We start from the raw sequence: 25,025 nt of genomic DNA on the forward strand, positions 1-25,025 counted from the left end.
TTAGCAGAAACCTACTACTAGAAACGTTTTTGTTTAATAGAAATTTTAGTTATTTTTAACAAATCAATAACCCAACCAGCCCCAATAACCAATCAATATGTTGCAATAATCGATTCATATGTTGCACATGATAAACAACTCGGTAGAATGATTCAAATGGAAGAAGTCATGTCCGCTGCAAAACATCTTTCAAATTATGATTAGTTTCGTCATTTTTATGTTTTAATTGTTATTTTTAATACGTTCTGTTATTTTTGTTTTATTGTGTTCCATTTATTATATTTGTCTCTCTAATTGTTAGTATTTTTTGTTATTTGTATGTTTTAATTTTTTCATATAATATAATTGAGATGTGCTAATTATATATTCACTATATTTTTAATCAATCTATTTTTTTAATCACTTTACCGTTTTTATTTATTTTAAGATTATTAATAAATTATTAAACAAAAAATATTTTCATTATTTAAATTTATATTTTAAAGAAATACCAGTCGGGAAGTCGGGTTGGGACAACTAGACTTCTTAACTTAAAAAAAAAAAGCAATGTATTTTGGGAATTGAATATAAAAGTAGTGTAGATTGAGAAATAATTAGAGGGAGGTGGTGTATATGGAGAAAAAAACCCACCAAATTAGCTACATGTTACTCCCCATAAAATTATTGGGATTTTTCAGCAATTAAAAATGGAGTTGTTGAGGTGCATGGTATATGCAGTTCCAAATTATGTATTTGTTGCTGAAATACTTTATAGCTGTGTGACAAAGAGAATGTCATCCATAACAAAATAGCACCAACTTCCAATGTCTGATAAATAACAATAGCAGAGGATAAAAAAACTGTACAATAATAGAATAATAATGATGTTACTTGGAAAAAATATTGAGTTGTGTTTTGCAAGAAAATTATTAGGAAGTCATAGGACAAAAAATGGTTCAATAATTGAACACGTAAAATTTATTCTAATAAGTGATAACAGAAACAAAAATATTGAAATTTATGACTTACCAATTCACTCGGTGAAAGATAGCAGCATTTCCGCGTTTGTAGTTGTAGTGCAAACTCTATTCATACGACGTCCCTTATCGAAGGTCTCTGCTTCCTATCTTCTAACAACTCACCCCAGTCTTGCAAAACTTCTTTAAGCACTCAGGTATGATCCTCCCCTTCAATGTTGGGTCTACAATCTGTGACATGGTTCCACTTAGGTAATTGTGCTTGGCCCCAGTTAGCAAGCGACACATGTTGCATCTCCACGCGTTGTGGATCAGAGGTGGCCGAGCGCAAAGTATTTCAAACAACACTACCTCGAAAGAGTACATGTCAGACTTCTCTGTTAACGTGTTCCGTATACAATAATCAGGGTCTAAATACCAAAAGCTGCCCTTCACATCGGTGCTAACATGGGTCTTGTATTTGCCTGTGGGCCCAATCCTGGATAGCCCAAAGTCTGAAACATTGGCCACCCACTTGTCATCCCACAAGATGTTGGTGGTTTTCACGGTGCAATTAGTGAAAATTGTAGACCAGAATATGTTTAAACGTGTAAGTGAAAATTGTAGGAAATTTCAAGATTAACATACTTTTATGTCAGATTACATCCAAATTGTGTGCAACATGACTTTGAATAGAATTATTGGAATTTTTTCAGCAATTAAGAATGGAGCTGCATGGTTAGCTGCCCCAAATTATGTATTTGTTGTTGAAATCCTGTCTCTGATAAGCAACAATGACAGAGCATAAGAAACTATATAATAGACTAATAGTGTGTGATCAAATGGAAAATTTATTGAGTTGTGTTATTGGAAAATTTATTGATCACATTGGAAGGGGAAATGTTATAAATAAATCAACACATATCATACAGGCTAACAAAAGAAGAGTTGAAATTTATGACTTACAAACACAACCTTGCACTTGTCTTCTTTCACAAGAGATAGAAGCAAGTTGATTCCTGTACACAGGCATTCTAATCTAACGATTTTGAAAATAGACAAAAAAATTTAGCATGTATAGCTAATTGTTTTGCCAGCGTTGTGTTAACTCGATTTGCTCAAAGAGGCTTTGGGTTCCTTATAAAACCCCACTATGCTCTCCACTAGTAGTAGTCATACTCAACTCACTACTAGACATATTGATATTTTCACTAATTTCCTCTTTTTACATTCTCCGCGCTCTCTTGCACCTGCAGAGTAGACTCCAACATGAAAACAACATCTTTCATCGACGGCCTCTGCGTCCCAACCTCTGACAAACAACTCACCCCAATATGGCAAAACCTCCGGAAGCATTCAGGCGCGATCCTCCCCTTCAACGTGGGGTCCACAATCTGGTCCATGGTCCCACTTTGGTAACAGTACCTAACCCACTTAGCAAGCGACTCCTGTTTGGGATCTTCATTGCGTATAAGAGGCGGACGAGCGCACAGTACCTCAAACAACACTACCCCGAAAGCGTACACGTCAGACTTGTCCGTCAAATGATGCCGCTTATAATACTCTGGGTCTATATACCCAAAGCTGCCTCTTACAGCGGTGGTGCTGCCATAGGCATGGGATGAGTCCGTGGGCCCAAATCTGGAAAGCCCAAAGTCCGAAACCTTGGCCACCCAGTCATCATCCAACAAGATGTTGGTGGTTTTCACATCACCATGGATGATCATGTATTTCCCGGCACATTTGTGAAGATAATACAACCCATGGGCGGCGCCAATACAAATCTGCAAACGTTGCTTCCACGATAAAGGGGATTTGTCGGTGTTGTAGAGATGGTCACGGAGATTGCCACGTGTCATGAAATCATAGACCAAGATCATCTCCTTGTTGTTGTTGCAGTAGCCGATGAGAGGAACGAGATGGCGGTGGCGGATCTGCGAGAGCATCTTGATCTCGGTCAGGAACTCTTCGGACCCCTGCTTCGAACCCGGCTTGAGACGCTTGATAGCCACCGGGATGGAAATGCCGTCAATGTAGCCCATGTACACGTGGCCGAATCCTCCAACACCGACGAGGGATTCGTTATTGAAGTTGTTGGTGGCGGCTTTGATATCCATGAGGGAAAAGCGCTGGCAGAGGAGATTGAACGGCCACCTCTGGCTGTAATTCAGCATGTCGTCATCCTGCGAGGGCAAGAGAGGACCGAACTTGCAACTCCCCCACAAAAAGATGAAGAAAACAACAACGCCAGATACCACCCCTGCTACAACAATTTTAAGTGTTCTGCTGCTGTTCTTTCCTTCTTGGACGAGCATGTTGTTGTTCTGCAGGTTAGGTCCAGCAAGGTTGTTAAACTCGCTGATTTTGAAGATCTCCAGACCATTCAGAAACGGGTCATTGTTTTCTTTATCCTTGGCACTTTCATAAGGATTCATCATTTGGAGCGAGAGATTAACCTGTTTCTGAGTATCACTCTTGGGGATTAAAATGGCGTAGTCTTTGTACACAGCGACACCTTTCTGTTTTTGGCTCCATCTCATAACATCAAGAAACTCGCTCCCTATGTAAAGTGAGAACACCCTGTCACCGATGTTAGTAATATTGGGGTCAAGTTGGCAAAAGTGGAACCTGATCATGTAGTGGAAGCCAGAGTCAACAGGGAACTCCCAAGTCAACTTGAGGCTTTTGTTCATAGACGTGTTTGTGCCCATGACACGAGCTGTTCTGTACAGTTCCTTGGGTGCCACATAATCTGGATTTACCGTTATGTTCATCTTACCATTGGTGTTTCCTGTTATAGCACTATTCTGTGGATTTTTTTGTTTAATTAAATAATCTTCATCTTGACCAGCCCAGTTCCTGAACAAACCAGTGTCGTTTCGTGGCGAGATTCCTTGCCCTCCCACTTTGATTCTATACTCTGTCTCCAGTGCAGTGTTGGTTCTTATGGGGAACAGTGTGTCAGTTCCCACGAGCTTCAAACCGTTGTCATTTGCTGAGGTGTAATACAGATTGCTTGGCATGGAGAGTACCTCGATTCCGTTGATGAAAGCGTAGGAGTTTGGTTGTGACGGAGTGAAGGTGAGGTTCAACCTCTCACTGTCGCCGTCCACATTGACGACATATTCTCTGAAGATGGTTTTAGTGTTTTCCGCTTTTAGAGAGGCATTGAAAACGTGGAGAAGGGTGAATTGGTTGGATTGATCGGTGAAGGATGCATTGGAGCTAGGAAAGGAAGCGTACTCAGCAGGGTAGAAGAAGAGGCGGAGGAATTTGGGGCCAGGGGAGACTGGGAAGGAGTAGCTGAAACGGGAACGGGACAAGCGTGCGGCGGTGTAGGGCACTTGATTGGTAGAAGGAGATTGTGTTGTTGCATTAGCGGAAACGGTGCCGTCTTGATGAGATAAGAACGTTGAACCTGTGTCCCCCGTCCATGTCCTTTCCCCGTCGTAAGATTTTCCGGTAGTGCCGCAGCTTATGGTAAAGTTGTCCACGGGAGTGTACGCATGGAGGTGTGTAAAGAGGCTGAGAAAGAGGAAGAGTGTTGTTACGGAGGTGATACTGTTGAACCTCATGGTTTGCGGTGTCGTCAGTGAAGTTGCGAAGGCTTATTATTATATATATCAGTGGTAGGTTGCAGTTTTAGTAGATGATGCTAGGAAGCAACTGAGAGAGGAAGGTTCAGAGTATTTGTTAGGGAAACTGGAAGGCAACTGCGGAGTGAAGCGGAAAAACTCGTACCTTACGCGTTTGGATCAATCCAACATTCTTATACACCTTTCGATGCATCTGATAGCTGATATTAAAAGCTAACGTTGCTGACATCACTTGTGTTTCAATGGTTGCATAATTTAGGTGTATTTTTTCAGACCAAGTTTAATTCAAGCTTAATAATACTAATCCATTATTAAAATGATTGAGTACTTCTTTTGCTTAACATTAGCTTCTTTTTTAACGTACAATAAATCACTTCTGTAATAAATAAAGTTTTGATGAGAGGTTAGCAATTTTAAATTAAATATTAAGTAAATAAATAATTAGTTATTAAAGAACAATAAATATTTTTATCTTGCACTCGTATAAAATAATTTTTTTTATTAGAGATAAAAACTACAGAAAAAAATTATTTATCTTTTTCATCATTTATTTGAACTAAAGTGGCCCGATTTTGATAGAATTAGTTTGATTCAAATTTAAAATTTTTAAAACTCGTACCAAATCAAATCCATTAAATTTAATTGGTTTGAATTTGATTTCACCCTAAATATAAACCAAGTCAACTAGTAAACAATCGTATGATTACTTGAGTTGAAGGACTAAAACAAAAAAATAAATATATTAGAATGATTAAAACAAAATATTAAGGACCCAAAATAAAATAAAATCATTTTATTAGAAACTCAACAAGTAAAGAAAAAATTTATCAAAAATCTAAAATAAAATTGGTTAATTTATCGATAACAAAAACAGTCTAAAACTCTTATGTTTAGTCACGGGCAAATAATACTTAATGGTTTGGTTGAAACTTTGGCTAGTTTCATTTTATCCAAACATCTGTATGTTATTTACGTACGCATGCACATATATCACCATGCATGCTGGCGATACACGTCTGGGGACGACACATGGCGAGTTCCGCCAGTTGCTTTGGTGAAATAGCTACTGGGGTTTCACCAGTTGCTTTGGCGAAATAGCTGTTGGGGTTTCACTCCTTTGATTGGCGACACAGCAAGTACAAGCGTAGGGGTGCAGAGGGTGCAGTGTAGTCTGCGCTTTCAAAGGGTTTTGCAACCATGGCTGGCGAAACATGTGTCATGCATATCGCCATGGAGCAGCCCTTCAAATAGCAGCTTTCGTGTTGATGCTTTGTTCTTCTACCTTTAAAATTTTTGAGCCTTGAAGTTTTTAAAGTTTCTCAATAATTCGTCTCTGACATCATTTTTATTTGAAGTAATTATTTTTTTGTTAGAATGAAGTTTTAATGTGAAGTTTCACTGTAGTATTTTTTTAATTAGATTTTTTTATTTTGAAGTTATTATTATTAAGATTAATTATTTATAATAACAACTTTGTTGATGCTTTGTTCTGCCTTTAAATTTTCTAGCTTGAAAGCGTTCAAGATTTTTAAGTTTCTGGCAATTATTTTTATTTGAAGTAATTATTTTTTTGTTAGGATGAAGTTTTAATCTGAAGTTTCACTGTAGTATTTTTTTTAATTAGATTTGTTTATTTTCAAGTTATTATTGTTAAGACTAATTATTTATAATAGTAACTTTGTTGATACTTTATTCTGCCTTTAAAATTTCTACCTTGAAAGCGTTCAAGATTTTTAAGTTTCTGGCAATCATTTTCTACCTTGAAGTAATTATTTTTTTGTTAGAATAAAGTTTTAATTTGAAGTTTCAGTGTAGTATTTTTTGTAATTAATTTTTTTTTATTTTGAAATTATTATTGTTATGATTAATTATTTATAATAGCAACTTCGTTGATGCCTTGTTCGGCCTTTAAAATTTCTATCTTCATTTTTGAAACTTATTCTGCGTTGAAAGCCTTCAAGTTGTTTAAGTTTTCAGAACTATTTGTCTGGCATCATTTGTAAATTATTTATTTGAAGTAATTTTTTTTGTTAGAATAAAGTTTTAATCTGTAGTTTCAGTGTGGTATTTTTTGTTATTAGATTTTTTTATTTTGAAGTTATTATTGTTATGATTAATTATTTATAATATTGTTTTTGTAGGTATATGATGAATTCAGACTCAGTTGCTGCTGGAACATGTGACATAGGCTTAATGATTCTCTCTTGCTCTCCGGATAAAATGGTTATTTTCTCCACATAAGGCACGAAATTACTTAATGTCTCTACAACTTCACTTCAGCATGTAGTTATTAGGGTCAGCAAATTAATGACGATGATTTCAAAGATAATTGGAAGTTAAATATTCAAAAAATAAAAAAAAATACCAATGTAGTTGTGTTTGCATTTTTAGGGTAACAAACATCTTTGTTTTTTCACTTATACTAGACCATATAGTTGGAGTTAAAGCTCAATAGGCCCTCTTTTCAGTGATTTATGTCATGTATATTCAAGGGTTGTGACGGACACCCGAAAATTAGTTGTTGCATTCCAAATTGTCTCAATACTCTATCGAGTTGGTGCCACTAAATAACTTGGAAACAAATTAGTGGCACCAGTGTGCATCACGCTACACTTCCAACTAAAAAAAATTGGAGACAACAATGACATAACATTTGTTGTGTAAGACTCCCACAGAAACTTTGCATATAACAAAACACTTGTTTATTTCCAGTGAAATATAACATATTATTTATTATTTAACCAATACATTAATATGTTCTTATATTATGTCGTTTTATAATCGGTCGCGTTGCACATCTCTCTATATAAATAACCAAATACAACAGGTCCCCATGTGTAGTAAAAATTGCAGGTACCTTAGGGAAACTTTGTTACTGGCTTTGTCAACAAATAAGACACATTCAATGAATCTTAGGATTCATGCACGGGTAAACCTTTCTAATTATTGTAGATTGCTGTCCACACGGAGACCTAATAAAACAAAGACATCTTGCATAGTAATAATAGTGCACTCTCCGCATCTCATGTGAAAAGTATGTGTTTCCAGCCTCCATCTTGCTATCTAGGCATTAATTAATGTCGCATTTATTTTTAAATATTTCATCTTCATAATCCAGTAAAGACTAGATTGCCGAAGTAGAGAAATAATTTCTTTCTGGTATTTTTTTTTTCTTGACCTTGATTGGTGGGGACAACTCGTCTAATTTGTAATTTTCCATCTACTTCCCCATTCCAAATATGCTGTGAAAAACATACTTATCTTGCATTCATAACACGTCACCATCAACTCGACCAGATTTAATTTGCATATTTGACGAAGATGATGAACAAGATGTCATTTATACTACAAAATTAAATATAATACAATAAGATGACAAAAAAATTATACATTATTTGTACATAATATCAAAAAAATTAAGTACATTTAAAAAAACTGAATTAAATATATATACAAAATAAATTATCTAACAGAATATGTAACAAAAATTAATATGTAAAGAATATATTATACAAATAACCTATTATATATATTTGAATAACAAAATATATTATACAAATAATAAAATTTAAATATATTTTACAAAAAAAAAAATAGATGCAAAGACAAATTTAAATAAATAACAAAATATATATATATATATATATATATATTAATTTATATATTTGAGTAACAGAATATATTATATAAATAACAAAAATTAAATTAAATATATTATACAAATAAATTAAAATACATGCAAAGACAAATTTAAATAAATAACACAATATATATATTTGAATAAGAGAACTTAATATGCAAAGACAAATTTAAACAATATATGTACAAAATTAACACAATATTAACACAATATATATATTTGAATAATAACTTAGAAGCTATTTTGACACAAATAATTAACCTAAGGTACCCGAATATTAACACAAATAATTAATCTAAGGTACAAGAATATTAACATAAATATTTAACCTAAGCTATTTGACACAAATAATTAACACAATATTAACCTACAACAAATAATTTAAATATCAACAATAGAATAAACAGAACACAAAAAATATAAACTAAGGTACCAGAATTTGACACAACCAAATCACTGGATTGGAGTGACCATCACAACGTAACAGCACAAGCTTTTCGCCACCACCACAAGCGTAATAGCACCAGCACCAAGAAGGCAGAAATGAATGTGTTCATTCATTCGGGAGAGCGTTTTATATAAGGGAACCATGCACCAAGTGAAAACGTCAAAAGCTTATTATTTGGCATGATTAGTATCAAGAGTATTCAGCTATCATACATAATAATAATAATACAAAATAAATATATGATATTACTCTCTAATAAAAAAAATTTACATAACATCAACACAAAAAATACCTACCCTAGAAGTCTTTACCCACCACCACTACTTGAAGGATTTCGCTATCAACTTTAGCAAAACAAGGAAGGCACAAAAATATTTTGAACACGCAGATGCACCACAAAAACACGTTAAAATAGCTCCAGCATGACCTGTTTCGCTAGTGTGAATGGCGAAACCCACATGGCCTGTTTCGCCAGTCAGCCTTGCAAAATGTACTGCAACTCTAATGCACCCTGCGCGCCTACCACCCGCACCTTGCAGCAACTACCACTAACCTGATCTGTATCGCCAGTTTGATTGGCGAAATACGGGGTGCCATTTCGCAAGTGGCAATGGTGATATCTCCACCACGTGTCGCCTTCCGATGCATGTTTTGTCACCATGCGTGATTATTTACGTTAAAAACATATCCCCTTTGAAAATACTTTAAAAAGAGACCCACTCTAGAAATTAGTTTGTAAAACTAACCCCATTAGGTCAATTTGCCTTCTAAAACTCTTATGTTTAGTCACGGGCAAATAATACTTAATAGTTTGGTTGAAACTTACTTTGGCTAGTTTCATTTTATCCAAACATCTCTAGCACTGTTGCACTTTGCTCCATTTTTCATTGCCTCTCGTTTTATTTCCTTCAACACTCACATGTTGGTTCCTAACTTCCAGAAAAGGATTTTGCTATGGACTTACCAATTAGAAAGCTTCTTTTGGGATTGGCTACACTCTTAACATCTACAGAATCTTTCTTATGTTCTCATTCTGTGCTGGGTATAATTCTTTATCGTTGAAGACATACTATAATATGGCAGTTTATCCCCCAGATATACGCTACGTGTTTACTAGTATCACTTTTTGCATTGGTTCAACTCCAACTTTAGTCTTTACTTTGATCTGTCCTTGTTTTCTTTTTCTTTTTTTCTTTTTTTTTTCTGGTTAGAATAACTCTACAATTCAAAAAATATGCATTTTGGACAACGCAACCATTATGCCATTGATAGAGAACTATCTCGCACTGGACTACCTTGAACTCCAATTCTACAATAACTAACCAAGAATACAGTAACACGGCAGCTCAAAGTATTTCATACTAGGATTCTTAACGTCACTATTTTCTTCCATCAATGTTTCATTAGTATATAACTGCATGGTATGCAGTTCCTAATGTCTGATAATACATAACATCAACAGAGCGTAAGGGAAAAAAAAAACTGTGCAATAATAATAATGTCACAACGTGGAAAGACTATTGAGTTATGTCTTGCAAGAAAACTATAACAAAATCATCGCCATTGGACAGAAAAATGATACATTAATTGAACACGTAACATATAGGGGTGTTAAACAAAAATGTTGAAATTTAAGATTTACCAAGTAACCTTGCACTTGTCTTCATTTGCTAGTGATGGAAGCAACTTGCCTTCAAATTTAATTGTTTTGCCTGCATTTCCAGAACTTTGGGTCAATAATTTCGCAGAAAGCAGTCTCACAAATCACTATCCTTGCAACAATAGTTATGCTCTGCAATACTAAACATACAGCCACTAATTTCCTCTTTTTATTTCATTGCTTTCATCTGTAACAATATCAGCATTTTCACGCTGTTCCGCATCCTCTTGCAGCTGCAGCGCAAGCTCAAGCAGCCAAACGATATCGTTTATCGACGGCCTGTGCATCCCATCTTCTAACAAACAACTCATCCCAATCTCACAAAACTTCTCGAAGCACTCGGGCGCGATAGTCCCCTTCAACGAGGGGTCCACAATCTGTGCCATGGTCCCATTTTGATAACAGCGCCTGGCCCAATTGGCAAGCGACACCTGTTCCATCTCTGCATTACGGATCAGAGGCGGTCGAGCGCATAGTATCTCAAACAGTACTACTCCAAAAGAGTACACATCAGACTTCTCTGTCAAACGGTAACGTTTATAATACTCTGGGTCTAAATATCCAAAGCTTCCCTTCACATTGGTGCTGACATGCGACTTGGACGTGCCCGTGGGCCCAATTCTGGAAAGCCCGAAGTCTGAAACCTTGGCCACCCATTTATCATCCAATAAGATGTTTGTCGTTTTAACGTCGCGGTGGATGATCATGTGCTTGGCGCCTGTGTGAAGATAATGCAGCCCACGCGCGGCACCGATGCAAATCTGCAACCGTTGCTTCCACGGTAGAGTTGGGTTATCGGTGTTGTAGAGATGGTCACGGAGGTTACCACGTGTCATGAAATCATAGACCAGGATCATTTCCTTATTATCGTTGGAGTAGCCAATGAGAGAGACGAGGTGGCGATGGCGGAGTTGTGAGAGCATCTCAATTTCATTCAGAAACTCGTGAGCCCCCTGTTGTGAACCCGGTTTAAGGCGCTTGATGGCGACAGGGGTGGAACCGTCATCGATGTAGCCCTTGTACACCTGGCCAAATCCCCCGACACCTACAATGAGGACGTCGTCGAAGTTTTGTGTGGCATCTAAGATCTCCAGAAGGGAGAAGCGGCGGCAGAGATCCAACGGTAGGGAGGAATTATGCGTCTTTGTTGACTTGGTCATTGAGAACAAGAGTCCAGCACACCTGGAAGTCGCAGACAAAAAGACGAAGAAAACGACGAGCAAGATCAAAACGACGCCGGATACCACCCCCACGACCACGCCAATTATTGTCCCTCTGCTCTCGCTGCTGATCTTTCCTGTTAGGACTGGTATGTTGTTGTGTGGACTCTGAACCGGGTATGTTGCTGCTGCGGTTTTGCTGCTGCGGTCTCCCTTTGGGGCGGGTATGTTGTTGTGTGGAGTCTGAACCGGGTCCGGGTTAGGTCCGGCAAGGTTGTTTGACCCAGCCTCACTGATTTTGAAGATCTCGAGACCGTTCAAGAACGCGTCGCTGTATGTCGTTTTATCATTAGTTGCATAAGGATGCATCTGAAGCGAGAGATTAACTTTTTTCTGAGTATTATCGATCGGAATTAAAACGGCATAGTTTCTCTGCAGTGCGAGACCTTTCTGATTGTGGCTCCATTGCATAACATCAGCGTGGTTCTCAGCCAACTGGCTCGCTATGTAAATGAAGAACACCCTGTCACCATCTTTATTAATATTGGGGTCAAGCTCGCAAAAGTGGAGCCTGAGAACGTAAGTGAAGCCAGAATCAACCGGGAACTCCCAAGTCAGGTTGCTGATTTTGTTCAGAGTGGCGTTTGTGCCCATGTTACGCGCTGTTCTGTAGAGTTCCTTGGGTGCCACGTAATCAGGATTCACGGTTATGTTCATCTTACCATCCGTGTCAGCTGGAAGATCATTATTCTCTGGATTTTGTTTGATTAAATAATCTTTTTCGTCACCGGCCCATTTCCTGAACAAACCGGTGTCGTTTAGTGGTGATATTTCTTGCCCTCCCATTTTGATTCTATACTCTGCCTGCAGCGCAAATCTGGTTTCTACGCTGTATAGCGTGGTACTTCCCAAGAACATGAATCCTGTTGAGTTAGTTGCTGACGTGTAATACAAATCACTTGGCATTGGAAGTACCTCGATTCCATTGATGAAAGCGTAGGAGTTTGGTTGCGAGGGAGAGAAACTGAGGATGAGAATCTCACCATCGTTGACGTTGACCACATATTCCCTGAAGATGGTTTTGGTGGCTTCCGCGTCAGCATTTAGAGAGGCGTTGAAACCTTTTAAGAAGGTGAATCCGTTAGATTGAACGGAGAAAGAGGCATGAGTGCGGGGAAAGGAAGGGTAATCAGCCGGGTAGAAGAAGAGGCGAACGAATTTGGGGCCCGCAGAAACGGGGAAGGAGTAATTGAACTGAGAAGGGGATAACCGTGCTGTGGTGTAGGGAACTTGATTGACAGAAGGATCTTGTGTTGCTGCTTGGGTTAAAACGGTGCTGCCTTGACCACCAGATAAGTACTTTGTGTCTTCGTCCCCCGTCCATGTCCTTTGGCCGTCGAAGACTATCCCGGTGGTGCCACAACTGATGGTGAAGTTGTCTTCTGGGGTGTACGCTTGTAGGTGTATGGAGAGAAAGAGAAGAAGGAAGAATAGTGTTAAGGAGGTGGTGATGATGCTAAGGAGCCTCATGGCTTATGGTGAAAAACTACAACTCTAATTGTCAGTGAAAGTGTGAAGACTTATTATTTATCATGGTCATAGGTTATCCTGGAGTAGTTGCTAGGAAAGAAAGCACGGGAGAGAGACTGAGAGGAAAGTTCAGAGAAAGTTTGTTAATTGCCAGTGGAAGACGACTGCGATGACTCAAGTGGCCAAACAAGGACCTTTCTTCCTGTTATCTGTTTTTTGACTTGTTCAAACTATGAAATGAAGACCGTGATATAAAAATGAGACACGATACATTAAGGTAAGATTGGAAATATCTTGTACCCTTGTTGTTTAAAAAATGTTGAAAAATGAAAACAAGGTGATGATGCTAAGAAGGTGTATGGAGAAAAAGAGAAAGGAGAGTAGGAAGGAGGTGACACTGTAGAATCTCACGGTTAATATTGCTAGATCTTAGTTGCTACGAAGCCCCATTGAGAGTGTTTATTAGTGAAAGATCATTTAAAGTTCAGAGTGTTTGTTAGTATATGAAGTTGATGGTTGACTTTTATGAACGTACATATTAATTCGTGAGTTCTTTGTCAGGTGGTAGGGAAGTAGATTTCTACATATTTCAAATTTCCACAACCTTATCTTATCTTGTATATCAATAGTTTTTTGGCATTTTATTTCGAAGTAATCTGGTGATATTCTCGCGCTAAAAAAAAAGTGTCCGAGACTTTTTTTTGTGTGATTATTGTACTTTTACAAGGATCTCTTTTATTGCCTTTGATTTGGTCCCGCTGACTAGCTGCTTGACCCATTTAGTCTTCCATACTCATGCCAAAAAATCCCTAGATTGTCTAATTTATTGTTTTCTTTGTTTTTGTTTTTGTTAGATATTAGGTCATCTCCTCTCGCATTGCATCTATAATATTTTAGTCCGAAATTGTCACAGATTATTTTACAAAAGTAATTTGAGAGCAAATTTATTTAGGACCAATCAAAAAGAGAAGAAAAAATTAACAGCACATTAATTCGAAAGATATTGAATTCAGTCTTTTTATTTTATGTAAAATTATGAATCTGATTAATAGAAAAAAAATATGATTAAAAATCCAATTTTATGACAAATTAATCATCAGTGAAATCAATAAATACTTTATATTAGTAACATAACAACAAAAATTAACAACAACAAAAAAGAAGAAAAGCACTTTATGATTGGCAAATGTGTCATCTTTCCTCATTAATGTTTTCTGTCTTTTTTGCAACATCCAACAGATCAATATACATGCTAATTGTTATTCTTTTGGCACATATATAATATGCATCCTCATGTTTACAACCGTTGAATAAGAGGAATTTAATTAAGGAGAGTGCATTAATTTCGTCAAGTTTACGAGCAAGGCTAGAGAGCATTGCAACTTGCTGCCATGTATAGTAGTGATCATAAGCCTGGGTGTGTCCATGGTGCTGGAATGAGAATACAAGTGACAGGTAAAAATTCATTCTATCACTCCTCCCAAGAATTTTAGAAAATCATTACAAATTAGTAATGGTCTTAGAGAAAATGTATTATATGCATGTACATCCAAAAGACAAAAAATAAATAAAAAATAGAAATAATTATTTATATTTAAATAATAAAGCTGTTTATGTTTATTCATGGGCAAATAATAATTTACTTAATGGTTCTTTTTATCAATATTTACTTAATAATTTCCTTGAAACTTACTTCGGCCTTTGATTTTTAAAGTTTCATTTAATTCAAATATCACTTTCTGGTACTGATTTTCAGGTTAACAAGCCAAAGTCAACAAAAAAAATGCAAAGAAAAAGAATAGAAATAAATTTTAGTAAAAATATTCTTTGATTACATGTATGATCGATTATGTTATCAAAACACAACATAATCAATTATATATGTTCATATAAGCAAAAATGAAAAATTAATTGTGCTCAAGCACAATCGGTTATGGATGCGAACACCAAAAAAATAAAAATAAAAATAAAAATAGTTATGCTTACTGCATAATCAGTTTTCTTGATCACAATCAACACACTAGAATTCATAATTTCAATTAATTCAAGCAGCGACTCAAGGAGGACAAGATGGGTAACGTCTTGCAACATTGGCATGTTCCACTCCTTTTCTTATCTTTCAGCGTGGAACTTCTAAAATGTGGGAGCCACTATTTTTTAAAATATATATTTCTAGTCTATTTTACACATACCAAACGACCAATTTAGATGCTTGCGCATTCTTCTCTCCCCTCCCTTCCCTTTTCACCGTATTGTGTGGCTACCAAAAGAATCGTAGTAAGGAAAGGTGAAGTAGAACTTCCAAAATCGTAAAGTGGATTTCAGTTTCACCATATTTAAAATAGAGAGTCAAGTATTATGTTCCTTCACCAAGGACGAAACTAGACTTGGATTATAGGGTGGCAAGGTGTCACTTATAAAATTCGAAATTCATTCAATAAATATAGGTCAATGATCTTTTTGATTCCTTTTTTTTTTTAATTTGATCCTTTACTTTTAAAAGATTTATTTTAGTCTTGTAGTATTTTAAAATTATTCACTTTAGTCCTTTTTATTATCTTTGTAAAAAAATTTAAATTAACTCTTTTTGATGGTTAAAAACCTTTAATAATTATTTTTTTATTTAATAAGTATAAACAATATAATTACCAAAGACTCATCAATGCACATTCTTCAAAAAAACCTAACCTAATCATAGCCCAAGCCCCAATTCTAAAACCCTCCCACCCCTACCCAAACCCTAACACCTCCCTCTTTCCAAATCATTCAATCTTACTTTTCAAACCACCCAAATCCTAGTGCTAAATTCAAATCTCCCTTTGGTTTGAGGTGAATTCGGCAACCAATCATTGGCGACACTATGTTTCAAGTCTCGCAACAGTGACAGATGTGTCTAGCATAGCCTTCAAATACACCCAACTGATTGGCCTCATTGAAGTCGAGAAGGTCCTCCTCCAATGACATCATGCATGATGACATTTTTGTAAATAATTAGTCATCATTAACATCGATTATATTAAAATCGATGTTACTAATCTTCCTTAACATTAATTATATCTTATAGTTGTTGTTGTAAGGGTTCCATCAACATCAATTTTTATGAAATCGATGTTGTCAATTTTCTATTTCTTAAACACTTTACACGCCCTCAAGTTCTCATTTTTCCCTCGAGCATTTTCAGTCTTTCACTCTCTCTTGCCCTAGCTTGTCTCATTGAAACCTTTCACTTATTCACCATTCAACCTATGTCAGCATGATTGTTTTGAAGTTAATAAACCCTAAACCTCACCAAACCCTACACTACACTACACTAGTGCAAGACTTTGCTGAGGGAACACCTTTCAATGGCCGACAACGATGTCGATTAATCCAATAAGGCTAATAGGACTCGTCAAATTGGAGCCAAAACTAAAAAGAAAAAGACTAAGAAGAAGCAAAAAGTAGAAGTAGAATCCCGTTGACGAAGGAGCTTGCCAACAATGCCAAGAGCTTGCAATCATGCATCGTCAAGAAAGAGCAACGCCGCCTTCATGTTCCCATCATTGGCCGCTCCTACGAGGAGCTCGCTCCATATGTCGTCATCGTGTAGGGTCCTCCTTAGGTGCTTATTATTCTTTTTTCCTTTACTCGAATTTAACACAACACAACACAATTAGTTATTAATCTTGATATGATTTCTAGTTGGGAAGTCACTGTTGATAAAGTCTTTGGTTAAGCACTTAAGCATTGCACAAAACATAATTTGCTTGATGTACAAGGTCTAATTCCATCTTATCGGGTTTGTGATTCAATATATGTGTGTATTTCACTATTTCTTTGGACTTGGTTAATGGCGATTTTTGTCTCACATGTCAGGGAAGCAAAGGTGGGTCCAGTTTGTGGAATGTTCAAATGATATCAATGGCCTGATAGATGCGACAAAGTTTGTCGATCTAGAACTTCTTATTGATGGAAGTTATGGTTTTGAAATGGTGAGTTAGTTATGAATGATCACTACTAAAAATAACACATTCAACGACGTGCATTTAAGGTCAGTTATTACAAAACCGCCTTTGTTTGGGGGCAGTGTTATTTTTGTAAATATTGACAATATTTCAAAAATAGTTTTGAAGAAACCGTCTTTGACTGATATAAAACAAAAGCGATTTTGGAAAGACCGTCTTTAAATCTGTGTAATTTAAAATTTAAACGTGTGACTCCTCGGTTTGCTCCCCTCCTCTTTCCAATCTCTCTCATATTCCCAATGTATTCTCCTTCCCTAGGTTGTGGAGAAGATGTACGCGTCCACATTTGCAAAACAACTTTTTCATATTCACCTTGGTTATGGAGTTCATACAGAGCCGCGTGGAGCTGTGGATGAAGGACCAACGGGCGTGGCTGCTGGGGCTGAAGGAGAAGGTGTCAGATGTAACAGCTGTAACTTTAATAAGTAAATAAGAAAATAATAAATTAATAAATTAATAAATAAATAAATAAGTAAAAATAAAATAAAAATTATTAGGTCATAAATTTCCACTATATAAGCCAAATGTTAACCTAGAGCAGCTTTTTGGAAAACACATTATGTTCCTTTCTTTTTTTCTGACGCACAAGAACCCTAACAGAGCAACCAGAGGAGGAGCTCTAGAGAGCACCAGAGACGCCACCATTGCTAATAGAGAATATTTAAGCGACTACATCGAGGTAAGGGATGAGTTACTCACGCTTGGGGATTAGAATGAATATGTGTAGGGATCCCTAGAGGATCAATTTTTGGGTTATTTTGGGGTGTTTATGAATTTAATTATGTTTTCATGTTTAATCGCGGATTGAGTGTGTTTGATGAACCAATTGGTGTTCTGTTGCGAGTTTGTTGTAGAATTGATGTGTTCTGTTGCGAGTTTATTGTAGGATTGATGTGTTCCTGTGTTAGATGTGTACCTTAGGAATTAGAATTCTTTATAATTAGCATAAAAATTGTGTGGTGGTGATTTATTTATACCAGATATGTTGGCCTTTCAATCTTGTTCCTGTGCTCATGTATATTGTGTCCAGATAATTATTTTTTTTACACCGCAGTGTATACGTGTACATATATATTGATACTGTTTTTTTTATAAACTTTATATTTTATTTCACGTGGGTGATTTCTTGTCATGAAATTCATAGGTGTAGGGATTGTTGGATAATTGAATTGGCTAAAATCATTTAAAGAAATTAACTAAAGTTGTATTCACATTGTAATTAGGCATTTTCTTGATGTTGGCAACTTAGTTGAAATATATTTAAAATATAGGTATACATGTTGTTCATAGAAATCAATATGAATATATATTTTCTTGTTATATATAATTTGTATTTACTTAATGATATATTTGATATTATTGTGATTATTTTATATTAATATATTTAATACGTTTACGTTAATATATATTTTGTTATATATTTTGAATATAATATACTTATATATATATATTTTACGTGTATTTTATAGTTACTTGTTTATAAGCCTTGAAGTTAAATATTGTATGTTATTATTATTATGATACATTGTTATTTAATTGTTGAGTATATTTTGTAATTAGTTAGAGTGTGAAATGTTAAACTGTAGACATGAAACATGGTTGTGAATGAGTGTGTGATTGATATTTGTAGTGATATTACTTGTCATGTGAGTTATGAGTTATACAGTAACCTGACTAGTGTGTACCTTGAGAGAACTTTTATGCGCAGTGTTAAAGAAAATTGTAGGATTCCTAGTTAGGATCCTGAAGGGTTAAACTATAGCGCAATGTGTTAAATATGTTTGAAATATAAGTGTGAGGTCGTGGGTATTATATAACTCATAAACAATGTCTGCGTGCAAAAAAGAAAATATTTTAGGGGTTGGACCTGAATCAAGAAGGTGAGGCCCAAACGGATTCTTCGGAATCTAGGCCTTGGGGGTAAAGATACTCGGTTTGAGTACTCCTTTAAGCCCATGTTGATCCCATGTGGTTGGGGCATTCTCGCAAAACAGAGTAACCCTGACTGGTCACCTTATGATGTTACTTAGTGAGAGTGACCGAGTATACCCATTGTGTGGTGTGCTTTGTCATGTACTCCTAAGCGCTCCAGTGTTGTTTTTCACTGACATGGTACCACATTGCATATAAGCTTGAGTCTTAGTATAATTGTTGCATAACGCTTGTGTTTGAATTTCATTGAGTTAACAATTGTGGTTGATGTTATTTTATGGAGGGTATAAACTTGAATGGGTGTGAATAATGTGTGCGATTTTGTGTAGTAATGTTATTTATATACATTCAGCTTTAAGTATTATATGTTTTACATGCTCTAATGTTTTATTATATACAAATGTGATAACTCACTCCCGGTGTGTGTTTGTGTTTGGGCTGATTGCCACTTTGTTTCAGGTGAGGCTTCATATGATGAGTCACATGCTAGAGATGGAGAGACTTAGTCTATGATAGGGATATGCTCTGATAAGTGTGACATTGGGGCATAGGATTTTACTTCGCATATTATGATTTTCACATGTTATGATTGACTGAATGATATAATTGCGTTATACTTTTCTGCTTTAGTTTCTTTCTATTATTTATTTAGAGTGAACGACCTTGTTTTGAGTCGGGATATTCTTACCTTTTATTAAAAAAATAAATTCTATTATGTTTTCACTAAGTGGATGTGAACCTTTATCCTTTTGAATTGATTTAAATTAAATGTGTTTAAAAAGAAAAATTATTAATTAATTTTGTATTTTTTTTCCTTCTTTTATTATTATGTGTTTATAATCTTTTAATTAAATTTTGTATGATTTATTTAATTAGTTAGTTATAATTGTAAGGGTAGAGGGTGTCACCTCAGATGAAGTGGTCGTGGGCTTCGCACCGCGAGCACAAGAAGCGGATCCAAGAAGAGTACCAGTGCCTCCGGAACATCTGTCGCGCCCTCAAGGCGGAATCCGTCTCCGATTTGCAGGACCTTCTCTGTTATATGGTGCTCTCCAAGTGCGTCTACAAGGTGGTCCTCTTTTTTTTTATAGGCAAAAAAAAATATTGATGGAAAAAAGATAGGAACCTCGCTTCAACAATAATAATAGTAATTGTATGCTGGTGAGGTAAAGTAGTACTTCTGAATGGTTTAATTAGCAGGGTGATGCATTTCATATTGCTTATGGTATTTTTATTTTGGGCCTTCTTCATATGGAAATTGTTCAGGTTCGAATTTGTTGGAGCATCTACTCTTTGGCTTTAATACTGTAATTTATTCTCATTCCTAAACTCCCTTCATATGGAAATTTGTTGAATGGTTTGGCTTTAATACTGTGTAAATGGTGATACTGAAATTTCTTCTCATTCCTAAACTCCCTTCTATTTAATACTTTATTTTGGTGAATGATTCATTAAAACTGAATTGCCTCTATTTTTTAAATATATATAAACTTGAACGCCATCATTTTGTCTGAATCACAAAATCCTTGACGGTTGAATGCTGCCTGGAAAAAGGAAATCAATTGAGGAGCCATTTGTTAAGGTTATTTCTTGCACTTTGTGCTGTTTATTGTTCACCTTGTTCAATAGTTGAAGCGATTTGGGCTAAAAAATTTAATTCACAAGTTCTCTCTCTTGCTCTTTGTGTGTGTATTGCCTTTATTTGTAATTAATCTTTTAAAAAATGTTTTGAAATAAATATTAAAATTACAATAGAAAATCAGTTTAAGAAAACACCAACCATTAAAGCTCTTTAATTCTTTAACTGAAGCAATGGGGGTTTTGACATTTGAATGTCTCCTCTCAAACGAAAAATGGGGAACTGAAAAACTTACGTAACACTAATTAGTTAATTTAAAAGAGAAACACTCACATATAGTTGAGTTATGGTATATGTTTATTCTTCCTTCCTTTGTGAATTTTACTTTTGCTGAACTTAAATTTTGCAGATGGGGATGGAGGAAGGGAAGCAAGAAGCTTAAGATGTCCACATTGAGCAGAATCTTCTCCTCTTGATGACAAGAACAAGTTCTTATCGGTGGTACACTATCTTCTATCTGCTCCACTTAAGCCGATAACATTTGTAAATAATTCTGGTGGTCTTATTGACATGCTACAGACCTGTCACGGGGCCAATTACGTTGCTGTTGATTATTACAAGGCAGGACTTAGGCATATATTTCTTTTATGCCTCTAACTTTTGTTGCTAAAGCATAAACTTCGGACTCATTCATTTGGGGATTGTTGTGCATAGGAGTGAAGGAGGAGGATCATTTCAGTCTTCAAGCCGTGGGCACTCTCAATGAGAAGCTCTTGTGCGGTTGTAATGATGTCCAATTGTCCATGCATGTGAGGTAAAGAAATATTCACTCTTCCTTTCTAAAAACACCAAGTTAGTATATAACTGCCCAATAATTAAATTTTGATATTTCCATTTTCAGCCTGGATCTACATCACAAGCTTGCTAAGCGCAGAAAGCATAGCAACAAGCTTCTGGAACTGTTTGAGGCTTTTTAACTGCAATTGCTTGCCTTTATTCCATGCTTCCTGATTCCAATATAATCATACAAATACTATGTTATGCAGCCAGTGTTACTTATGTTTGATTCACATTTCACAACTACAAACTCGTTAGCTATATATTAGCTACAGTTACTAAAACACGTTTAAACATGTAAGCGAAAATTGTATAAGAAAAATGTCATCCCAAAAAAGAAAAAAAGCACCGGCTACCAAAGTATGATAAGTAACAAAAACAGAGTATAAGAAACTATATTATGATAACAATCATGCCACTACATGCAAATATTATCGAGTCATGTTTTGCAAGAAAGCTATGATAAATAGAAGTTATTGGACAAAAAAAATGTTATAATAATGATTGAACACGTAACACATAGGCTGGTTACAAAAATGATTGAAATTTATGACTTACCAACCAATTAACCTTTGCACTTGTCTAGATTCCCAAGAGATAGAAGCAACTTGATTTCTGTACACAGACATTGTAATATTACAACTATATATTATGAAACTAAACACATAACTTGCGAGCCTCAAGCTAGCCCTAGTAGTATTAGGTCTTCATTCTTGAGATCAATTTGATTCTCTCAACGTGGCTTTGGATCCACAATCTCAGAGAAAACAGTCCCAGACATCAACTTATCACTCTCTTTGTAGCTACTACTAAGCTCTTCGCTATCAGTACTCACACTCACCACACCGCTACTCTTGTTAAAATCCGAAACCTGGCCCACACTGGTTCCAGTACTAAACAAATCATCACTAGCCTCCTCCTCTCTTCTCTCATTAATTTCATTATCAACAATATTAGTATTTTCACGCTGCTCAGCACTCTCCTGCAACTGCAACGCAAACTCCAGCATCCAAACGACGTCGTTCATCGACGGCCTCAGCGTTCCGTCGTCCAACAAACAACTCACCGCAACCTCGCAGAATTTCCTCAAACACTCTGGCGCCATCCTCCCCTTTAAAGTGGGGTCCACAATCTGGCCTATGGTCCCATTTTGGCAGCAGTGCCTCGCCCAATCAGCAAGCGACACCTGTTTCTTCTCCGCAGTTCTGATCAGAGGCGGACGAGCGCAGAGTAACTCAAACAGCACCACTCCAAAGGAATACACGTCAGATTTCTCAGTTAAACGCTGTCGTTTATAATACTCCGGGTCCAAATACCCAATGCTGCCTTTCACAACGGTGCTGACGTGGGCCTTGGCGTTGCCCGTGGGCCCGATTCTCGAAAGCCCGAAGTCCGAAACCTTGGCCACCCACTTATCATCCAACAAAATGTTGGTAGTTTTCACGTCGCGGTGGATGATCGTGTGCTTCGCGCCGGTGTGGAGGTAATGCAGTCCACGCGCGGCGCCGATGCAGATCTGCAAGCGCTGCTTCCACGTCAAAGGGGGGTTGTCGGTGTTGTATAGATGATCGCGTAGCGTTCCACGCGCCATGAAGTCGTAGACGAGGATCATCTCGTTGTTCTCGTTGCAATAACCTACGAAGAACACGAGGTGGAGGTTACGGTAAAAAAAAAAAAAAACGGATATTTCTAACGAACAAATTAACATTCATAGACAAAAACAAAAACCTATGAGAGATACGAGGTGGAGGTGGCGGAGCTGCGATAGCATCTCGATCTCGTTCATGAACTCGTGCGCGCCTTGCTGTGAACCCGGCTTGAGGCGCTTGATGGCGACGGGGGTGGAGCCGTTGTCGATGTAGCCTTTGTACACGTGGCCGAATCCGCCGACGCCGACGATGAAGACGTCGTCGAAGTTGTTGGTGGCGGACTTGATCTCCGGGAGGGAGAAGTGGCGGCATAGATCGGAGGGGAGGGAGGACTTCGTGGTGGTGGTTGACTTGGTCGTTGTGAAGGAGAGTGGGCCCCACTTGGAGGTCGCGGAGGACTTGGACTTGTTGTAGTCCTTGGGCGTAGTGATTGTCTTGCGTCGGAAGAAGACGATGAGGAAAAGGATGATGAGTGAGATCAAAACGACGCCGGATACCACACCTGCCACGATGCCGATTATCGACGTTCCGCTTTTGCTGCTGCGGTTTCCCTTTGGGGCGGGTATGTTGTTGTGTGGAGTCTGAACCGGGTCCGGGTTAGGTCCGGCAAGGTTGTTTGACCCAGCCTCACTGATTTTGAAGATCTCGAGACCGTTCAAGAACGCGTCGCTGTATGTCGTTTTATCATTAGTTGCATAAGGATCCATCCGAAGCGAGAGATTAACCTTTTTCTGAGTATTGTCCTTCGGAATTAAAACGGCATAGTTTCTCTGCACAGCGAGACCTTTCTGATTGTGGCTCCATTGCATAACATCAGCGTGGTTCTCAGCCAACTGGCTCGCTATGTAAATGAAGAACACCCTGTCACCATCTTTATTAATATTGGGGTCAAGCTCGCAAAAGTGGAGCCTGAGAACGTAAGTGAAGCCAGAATCAACCGGGAACTCCCAAGTCAGGTTGCTGATTTTGTTCAGAGTGGCGTTTGTGCCCATGTTACGCGCTGTTCTGTAGAGTTCCTTGGGTGCCACGTAATCAGGATTCACGGTTATGTTCATCTTACCATCCGTGTTGCTTGAAAGATCATTATTCTGTGGATTTTGTTTGATTAAATAATCTTCTTCGTCACCGGCCCATTTCCTGAACAAACCGGTGTCGTTTAGTGGTGATATTTCTTGCCCTCCCATTTTGATTCTATACTCCGCCTGCAGCGCAAATCTGGTTTCTACGCTGTACAGCGTGGTACTTCCCAAGAACTTGAATCCTGTTGAGTCAGTTGCTGACGTGTAATACAAATCACTTGGCATGGAAAGCACCTCGATTCCATTGATGAAAGCGTAGGAGTTTGGTTGCGAGGGAGTGAAGCTGAGGATGAGAGTCTCACCGTCGTTGACGTTGACCACATATTCCCTGAAGATGGTTTTGGTGGCTTCCGCGTCAGCGTTTAGAGAGGCGTTGAAACCTTTTAAGAAGGTGAATCCGTTAGATTGAACGGAGAAAGAGGCATCAGTGCGGGGAAAGGAAGGGTAATCAGCCGGGTAGAAGAAGAGGCGAACGAATTTGGGGCCCGCAGAAACGGGGAAGGAGTAATTGAACTGAGAAGGGGATAACCGTGCTGTGGTGTAGGGAACTTGATTGACAGAAGGATCTTGTGTTGCTGCTTGGGTTAAAACGGTGCTGCCTTGACCACCAGATAAGTACTTTGTGTCTGCGTCCCCCGTCCATGTCCTTTGGCCGTCGAAGACTATCCCGGTGGTGCCACAACTGATGGTGAAGTTGTCTTCTGGGGTGTACGCTTGGAGCTCTATGGAGAGAAAGAGAAGAAGGAAGAATAGTGTTAAGGAGGTGGTGATGATGCTAAGGAGCCTCATGGCTTATGGTGAAAAACTACAACTCTAATAGTCAGTGAAAGTATGAAGACTTATTATTTATCATGGTCATAGGTTATCCTGGAGTAGTTGCTAGGAAAGAAAGCACGGGAAAGAGAGAGAGGAAAGTTCAGAGAAAATTTGTTAATTGCCAGTGGAAGACGACTGCGACGACTCAAGTGGCCAAACA

The 25,025-nt window shown here is 37.4% G+C and overlaps 3 protein-coding genes and 1 pseudogene across 3 annotated transcripts; 1 reads left to right on the forward strand and 3 right to left on the reverse strand.

Moving 5' to 3' along the window:
* The window catches only part of LOC112998719 (PI-PLC X domain-containing protein At5g67130-like), a 34,271-nt pseudogene extending 12,876 nt beyond the window's left edge, over positions 1 to 21,395 (forward strand).
* On the reverse strand, positions 1,655 to 4,663 carry LOC106795448 (receptor-like protein kinase FERONIA). Its single transcript, XM_014765279.3, has one exon. The coding sequence runs from the start codon at positions 4,508 to 4,510 to the stop codon at positions 2,147 to 2,149; it is 2,364 nt and encodes a 787-aa protein (XP_014620765.1). The 5' UTR covers positions 4,511 to 4,663; the 3' UTR covers positions 1,655 to 2,146.
* LOC100305387 (FERONIA receptor-like kinase) lies at positions 10,087 to 13,033 on the reverse strand. Its single transcript, NM_001251502.2, has one exon. The coding sequence runs from the start codon at positions 12,967 to 12,969 to the stop codon at positions 10,435 to 10,437; it is 2,535 nt and encodes an 844-aa protein (NP_001238431.1). The 5' UTR covers positions 12,970 to 13,033; the 3' UTR covers positions 10,087 to 10,434.
* Positions 21,396 to 22,054: 659 nt separating the features above from the next.
* On the reverse strand, positions 22,055 to 24,274 carry LOC100499640 (FERONIA receptor-like kinase). Its single transcript, NM_001250659.1, has 2 exons — positions 23,050 to 24,274; positions 22,055 to 22,956 (listed from the first exon to the last, which is right to left on the reverse strand). The coding sequence occupies exons 1-2, from the start codon at positions 24,272 to 24,274 to the stop codon at positions 22,055 to 22,057; spliced, it is 2,127 nt and encodes a 708-aa protein (NP_001237588.1).
* Between the last annotated feature and the right edge of the window lie 751 nt (positions 24,275 to 25,025).

This window comes from Glycine max, chromosome 13 (genome assembly GCF_000004515.6).
Source record: "Glycine max cultivar Williams 82 chromosome 13, Glycine_max_v4.0, whole genome shotgun sequence".
NCBI lineage: Eukaryota > Viridiplantae > Streptophyta > Magnoliopsida > Fabales > Fabaceae > Glycine > Glycine max.